The sequence below is a fragment of the Propithecus coquereli genome, unplaced genomic scaffold, assembly GCF_000956105.1.
Source record: "Propithecus coquereli isolate 6110/MARCELLA unplaced genomic scaffold, Pcoq_1.0 Scaffold29, whole genome shotgun sequence".
Classification (NCBI taxonomy): Eukaryota; Metazoa; Chordata; class Mammalia; order Primates; family Indriidae; genus Propithecus; species Propithecus coquereli.
The window spans coordinates 8,776,028-8,783,531 of NW_012148507.1; the positions used below are offsets into that span (position 1 = coordinate 8,776,028).

The window sequence follows — 7,504 nt, forward strand, 5'->3', positions numbered from 1 at the left end:
AGGACTGGAGGACGGTGTGGGCGGGATGGTCGCCTTACCACCTGGCGGTGGGGGGCTGTGAGACCTTTTCTGTTTCAGCTACCCCTGTTCTCTTTTGTGTCCTCTTAGTCACCAGTGCCCAGGTTATTTGATTTCAAAAATATTTTTTGCAAATAGATTGCTAGCACCTCACTTCCATGTGGAGCTTTGGCCCATCGCCCTGCGTGTTTCTTACGACCACTGGCGAGAGGAAGTGGAGTGTGCTGAGCTGGGGAGCCCAGCAGGGAGCTGAATTATTTGCCCAAGATGGAGGAATGAAAGGAGAGTGTCGATGGCCCTTCCTCCCAGGAAAGCAGGGAGGCCTTCGTCTTACCACCCTGCGTTTACTGGCCTCTAAAAACCGAGCCCCGCTGATGCAGCCGGGCGGGTGCAGTCCGGTTCCCAGGCCTTCTGCGCAGTGTCCAGCACTCCAGCGTTCTGGCCTCACTTTGTTTTTATGATGAAATCTCAGATGTGCTCATTTCGATGCAGAGGAGATAATACTGAAGCCTGGATTTTGGTCACTGACGTGCTGCACTGTGTAAAAATCTCTTGTGAAGTAACTGCTGTCTGTCGGTACAGAATTTCAGAAGCTGTGGAGGAGTGTCACTGTGGATTCGATGGACGAGGAGAAAATTGAAGAGTATCTGAAGCGACAGGGTATTTCTTCCATGCAGGAATCTGGACCAAAGAAAGTGGTGTGTAATCTCCAGAAAAACAGTTTAACCCCCTGTCCCTGGAACTGTGAGCCTGCTTCCCCTGCCAGTCCTCTCCCTGTCCCACCTGGCGACGTGGGCAGACCGGGCCCGAGAGAGCCTTTCCTGTCACCTTGGCCCCTTCCTTGCAGCGCCGGCTCCCAAACCCACGCCACACCGAGCTGTTTCTGGGGCCCGTGGGTTGCCCGTCTCCTACTGAGAATCCGCTGCACACGCTCTGGTTTCCGAAAGGAACTCGAGTCTGCAGCTGCTTGGCCTGTGACACCTTGACTGTACTCCACACTTGCCCCGTGGGCCTGGCTCTGACACAGCCCTGAGCATGTTGAGCTGTCCTTGTTGATTTTTAGGTCCCTTAGGAACCAGATCTTTTTGTCTTCATTGCCCCTAAATCCTGCTGGGAGGAGGCATTAGAAGTCAAACGAAGGCTTGTAAGTTGCCTGCACCAGCCAACCAGCCATCGACAGTCGGAGAGCGAAGCCGGGGTGGGGCTGGTCCCAGCACCTGCGCTGCAGCTCTGTGCCGCTCTCCCTCTGTCCCCAGCACCAGCGTTGTAGCTCGTCTTCCTGGTGGCTTTCCAGTGCGTGTGTCTCTGTGTGTGTTCAGTGAATTTTTAGGACTCAAAAAGAGAAGGTTTATTGCCAACAGTCTGTCCAAAAATGAGTGTAATTGCAGCCCTTCCTGACTCCCTATTATTTAGTTTATTGATTTTTTATCCAGTGATACTTATGTATCGAGTCTACAGAGAAGAATAGAGAATGATATGACAAACCTTGTGAGCCCATCCATTTCCCAGTGTTTGCCATATTTACTTATGATCTTTTTTTATTGGTAACAGTGGATATATTTTTAAACCTGGTAACAGAGGCAGAAAACAGTGCTTCACTGCCTCTCTTTTGTTTTATCCACTTAGTGCCTAGAACGGTTCTGGTAAGTTTTCATGCCAGCCCGTTTCTTCATGATGGAGGTTCCTCTCCCAGTGACAGAAAGCCCGGGGTCAGCTGGGGCGTGTGCCATGGGCGGGTGTGTGACGCTGGGCCACGGAGCGGGGAACAGGCCCAGACCCCGCGTCCTTTGCCGCCGGCTTCTGGGTGTGCTCAGTAAGTCCAGACCGTGTGACCCTCAGAGCAGCTGTCGTGTTTCTGACCATTCTTACCTTTTCCTCCAGGCCCCTATTCAGAGAAGGAAAAAGCCTGCTTCGCAGAAAAAGCGACGGTTTAAGACTCATAACGAGCACTTGGCCGGAGTGCTGAAGGATTACTCCGACGTTACTCCCGGCAAATAGGGAGCAGCTTGCAAAACCCTGAACAAAGCGTTACGAATACACAATCAAGATCCTTCTTGGTGATGCCTGGGCTCCGAGGACTGAGGAAGGAGCAGCTCAGTTTACAAGACAAGTGCAAATTACCAAACTCAAAGCTTATTTTGATTGAACGGGCTGATGAGAAATGTGACGTTCTCTGTTAACCTTCTGTTACTTCTTGGGAGAAAGGCGCTTCGCATGGCGTGCAGGTGTCTTTGCTATTTATTTCTGTTTCTAAAGGGTACCTGGTTCCATTTTTCCTCTTTTATTACTTTAGAGCAAGTTTGCAGATAGTCTCGAATGCAATATTTGTTTATTCCAAAGGAACGTATTTATAATAAAATCATCGTAGAAGGATTTTTAAGATGTTAGTGAATCCCGTTTGTTTCTTTTCATCCTCGGAAATGGCTGGAAGCAGCTCCAGCCTCTGACTTCCACGGCGCACGTGTCCGGGATGCCGTGAAGACAGGATCTGCACCGCGCTGGTGAGCTCGCGGGCCTCACAGTTGGAACACAAGGTGTGTCTCTCGTTAGCAGATTAAGCAATGAAGATGCACAAAATGTAATTGTTTTATTTTAAAAGGACAAACCAGTGTTAAGCCTCTTGGATTTATGCGTTCCAAGGTGGCCTGGCAGTGTGTTGAGCGAGGATGGGCATCTTCGTTCCTCCTTCATCTTCTTGCCAACCTGAAGGTCAGCTTTTCCACCTCCCAGCCCTCATGTGGCTTGACCCTGTTCTGGTGGAAACGCCCTCTGTCAACCTGTCACTGGTCTGGCTTGTGAGAGCCATTGTTGAATATGTGAGTGTCTCTAGGGTCATGGTGACCTACGGGATATCAGCGTGGTCATTCCTGCCTTCTGTGGCAAGGTCCGCGCCTTTTCCTTACCTGTTTTCCACGTGGTCTGCTGTGGTGTGGGGTCACTGTTACAGTCTTCATGTCACAGATTGAAATTGTAGTCGGTTATAAACACAAGGTTTGGTATCTCAGAAAAGGCATGATGATGACCCAAAGCAGTAAGTACTTTGTGCAGATGACAGGGAGCCTTTTTGCATTTTTAGTTCTTTTTACCTTTTCTACTTACTTTTCATCCATTTACAGCGTCATCTGTTTCCTTTACCCCCGCTTTTTTTTTTAAAATCTCTAAGCCCTAAAATGTGCCATGAGAGGATGTAAAACCGAGGTTCCCCATGATAAATCAGGACACAGGAAGTTCAGCCTGTCCTGCTGTGCATTAGAAGTGTTTTGCCAATAAGGAGGAGTTTGATGTCTGACAGCATGAAACTCGATCCTGTAAAAAATCCAGAGGTACCTTCTCTCCAAGCAGATGCCTACTTTTGTGGTCTGTACACTGCATCTATTTTATGGGCTAGGTCTGGAAAGACAGTCTGGATGTCTCAAAAACCCCTTCCCGTTTTGCAGGGAGGCAGATGTCAAGGCCCCCGTCACAGGCTCTGAGATGAGCTGCTGCACTGCCGCTGTGTGTCACTAGGGACGTCTAGCTAGGCCTTTGCTCATCAGTGCTTCGTGGACTGGCCTGCTAATTGATTCCAGGTATCTTGCCTAAAACTCATTTCAGAAATGAGGAAACTGAGATCTAGTGAAACGATTGCTACATTGCCACACCTGCAAATTCTGTACCTTTATGTCACTTGCTTGCATTTTCTTTTGTTAAGCCTTGATCCTCTTTTCTCCTGTAAGAGCAGTTCTCCATGCACTGCACATCGAGGTGCCGGGATTGCGCCATCTGGTGGCGTGTGGGGAGGACACACAGTCCTGGTGGAAAATCGTAAAGGACACCTAGTTGTGTTCCAGGATCATGTGATAGACCATGGTACAGCATGAACATAACTTTTATATGCACTGAGAAACCAAAAATAATGTGTCTTGCTTTATTGTGATAATCACTTTATTGCTGTAGCCTGGAATGGATGTCTGTAGCATCTCTGAGGTGTGCCTATGAAAAGAAAGAAGAGCCTCCTAGCAGTTCTTCTGGATGTCTAAAATATATCCACCAGAGACTCCGAGCTGAAGTTGTGTTCTCGCCTCTGCCTGTTTCTGCTGGGTCTGCTGGCCACTTAGAAGCAGGAGGGAACGGGCATGCTTGGGTGAGTTAAGAAGTTTGGACAGTCTGCTGTTCATGTGATCAATAATTCATCACTCGTGTGAGACTTTTAGGGATAGCTGAGAGAAATGTAGCTGAGCCTCGACCGAGTGTAAAAAATGAACATTTGGCTGTTGCTGTCATAACCTGTAAGTGTGACCCGGTGATGGTGGGGCCCAGGGGACAGGAGCATTGGGACCCGTTGAGCAGTGTTTAGTGGAGAGGCCACTCTGAACACCCTATTACTTCCGTCCTGGTGTTCACAGGCACTGTGGACGTCAGCCCTGGATGTCTTTTGTGAGCTGCTTGTATAAAGTCACTAGCAGGAAAGACGCATTCTGAATGTCGGCAGTTGTATGGGATTAGGGCATTTGGATTTCTCAGTTCCCCAGTTCTTACCAGCTAGTGGCAATTTTCTGAGGCGTAGAAGGTGAGACTCAGTGTCCCCTCTTCTCTCTAGCCTTGATTGTTACTTTCAAACGATTCATTCATGGGGAAGACTTTGGATTTTCATTGACTGTTAACAAGCTGAGCCTAGCGTTGTGCTTTCAGCAGGGCTGGAGCGTGGTGCCTGGAAGGGCAGCAAGATGCGCTGTCACTTGGGTTGTTGTCCTCAGAGCTTCACGGAGGGTAGCTCATCGGTTCCCAGTGTGGGTTTTGCGGGACATCCTGAGATGAATGCGTGTTCTGTGGGAGTCGGGGGTGGGGGAGGTCCAAGGACCTCTTGGAAACTGTTTCTCAGACAAACTGGCCCTTGGAACACCGTCCCCATCCTGTCTTGAGTGTTGGGGGAAGCACACTTGGAAACACAGAGCTGGAGTAGGCCCTGGCGCTGTGCTGTTGGCCTTTCTCAGGCTGTGGTTTAAAGAACAAAAGTGCATTTTCCTTCATAAAAGGATTTCCATTAGAAATAAAGGTGGATGGTTGCTGTTCTGCAAATGGACGGGCTGCTTTGTCGCAGGCCCCGCGGACAGTTCAGGGCTGTAGGCCTGGCCCAGCTCCACTGCTTCGGAGGTGGCAGCACCTTCTTGTGATCCAAAGCACGTGGTTCCAAGACTCTGGGGAAAATGCAGTGGCCAGTGGCTTTTGATCTGGCCAGAACTTTGCAGGGCTCATACTTCTAATGACAAAAGGCAAAGACTTACCTTTAGAATTTCTTTAAAATAAGAAGACACAGAAGGGCGCTGACGAGACAACTGAGTAAACCGTACCCCGACTTTGGCAGGACCAGCTCCGGCAGTGCTCAGGGCAGGTTTATCTTGCACGCGATTATGGAAGCTTCCGAACGTGCCTGCCAAGCCCCGCACACCCCAGGCCCTTGTTCTGGTTTTGGGGAAAAAGTGCTCCTTTGTCCAGGTAAATATTTTAACTTGAGCCGCATTTCTCCTTGCATTGGGCCTTCTCTTTTGAATGTAAGGATCTGGCCTAAGCAAGTTTCTGATTCGGCTTTTGTTCCCACCCCTCCTCCCCCACACACACAGCTTCTATATGATTTAATTTGGCTTTAACGAGCCTGGTCAGAGCCCTACTGGAATTTGTGAAATGGAGAGTGGAACAAAAGGACTCGATTTTTCTCTTTGCTCCACGTCCATAGTGAGAGACGAAAGCAAACGACGGAGGATGGAAGCTTCACTGCTTTGTTTCCAGGTGGATTACATTATGGTTTGTAAGAAGAGCCCCCCCTAGAAAACCCCCAAAGCAGGCATCAGTGAGGTTTGAACTCCTGAGGCCACAGTAAAGGAGAATTCGTGGGTGTCACTGGAGAACCAAGTGTGCCGGCTCATGCCTGTAATCCCAGCACTTTGGGAGTGCCCCGGAAATCTGTTCACATTCTTAGAACAGAGCATGTCTTGCCCAAAGCACTCAAATACTGAGTTAGAGCCGGGGGCGTTGGCTTGTGCCTGTAGTCCCAGCTACTGGGGAGACTGAGACAGGAGGATTGCTTGAGGCCAGGAGTTTGAGGTTGCAGTGAGCTGTGATCACACCTGTGCATAGCCACTGTACTGTAGCCTGGGCAACATGGCAACATAGAACCATCTCTTGAAAAAGAAACATTCCTGTGTCACCTTGATACAGACACCAAGACTTCTTGTGTAAAATGAGATGTGGAATACAGGGACATCGGCTCTGCCTCCATCATCCTTAAGAATGTTACTGTCCTTATGCCACACAGCTTAGGCCCCAGGGATGCCAGACTTTGGAGGAGCCTCAGGGATGGGGCAGAAATAATTGCAAGTTAGTCCATGAAAGTAGGGCAGACACATATGCACGCCTGGGTCCAGCGAATCTGAAGCCTAGATGTGATTAATTGGAGATACAACTTTCATTTTGCAAACTGTAAGGTTCTTTCCACATTCTTTTAATTTGTAGTCTGTTATTGAAGTAGAAGGTGGTCTTTTAGATGCCAGTCTTTTTTTTTTTTTTTGAGACAGGGTCTCGCTGTGTTGCCTGGGCTAGAACGCAGTGGCACTATAGCTCACCACAACCTCAAACTCCTGGATTCAAGTGATCCTCCTGCCTCAGCCTCCCAGGTTAGCTGGAACTACAGGTGTGTGCCACCACGCCCTGCTGATTCTTCTATTTTTTTTTTGTAGAGACGGGGTTGCCCCATTTGCTCAGGTTGGTCTCAAACTCCTGGCCTCAAAGTGATCCTCCTGCCTCGGCCTCCCAGAGTGCTAGGATTATAGTTCCATCAGCGTTCGTGAGGGAGGGTCCATTCAGTAATGAAACCAAGAGATGGCTTAGTTACCATCTTTCTGGGCCCTACAGATTGGGACATTTTGCATGGGAGCAAGTGGGAACGAGCAAACTGCCTTTTTCTTATCCCAAGTTCTTGATTCCAAAAGAGACACTGTATTCATTCCTCTCAATACAGTGACAAAAAAGGCAATTTTTCACACACTGTCATGAAGCTGGTGTCAACTGGCGGGTCAGTGGGACTGTATCTGGAGTTCACGCTAGATTGGTAAATGCCATCCAGACTTGTCACCTGCGTGTCAGCGTGCCGACTGGGGCACCCGTCCACCCCAAGGCCGTGTGAAAAATCACGTGGAAGCGACTGTTCAGCCAGTGGCTGGTCGGGGTGGTGGTGGCCCGAGGTGGCAAAGGGCCTTAAGGGCAAGCGGCGTCCATTCCTGGGCAGCCTCTGTGGCCTCCGAGTTGGCAGCTCGCAGATGGAGGGGAGGCAGAGCCACAGGATCAGGCTTGTTCCGGAAAGCCGCGCTGGGCATGGACCTCAGGCCTGGGAATGGCTGCGGGAAGCTGCATGTTAGCTTCCTGCAGTTACACGAGTTCCAGGGGACTGGAAGGCAGTGACCCTGACTGTGTTTGGTGGATGGTCTCCCCTGCAAGAGGGATGTGAGAGCCT

At 49.7% G+C, this 7,504-nt stretch overlaps 1 protein-coding gene across 1 annotated transcript in view; it reads left to right on the plus strand.

Moving 5' to 3' along the window:
- The window catches only part of GTF2E2 (general transcription factor IIE, polypeptide 2, beta 34kDa), an 89,596-nt gene extending 87,200 nt beyond the window's left edge, over positions 1 to 2,396 (plus strand). Inside the window, exons 6-7 of the mRNA XM_012648556.1 lie at positions 601 to 716; positions 1,900 to 2,396. Of these exons, the coding sequence (XP_012504010.1) occupies positions 601 to 716; positions 1,900 to 2,016 (233 nt within the window). The 3' untranslated portion in view covers positions 2,017 to 2,396. The remainder of the gene's footprint in view (positions 1 to 600; positions 717 to 1,899) is intronic.
- The last annotated feature ends 5,108 nt before the right edge of the window (positions 2,397 to 7,504 follow it).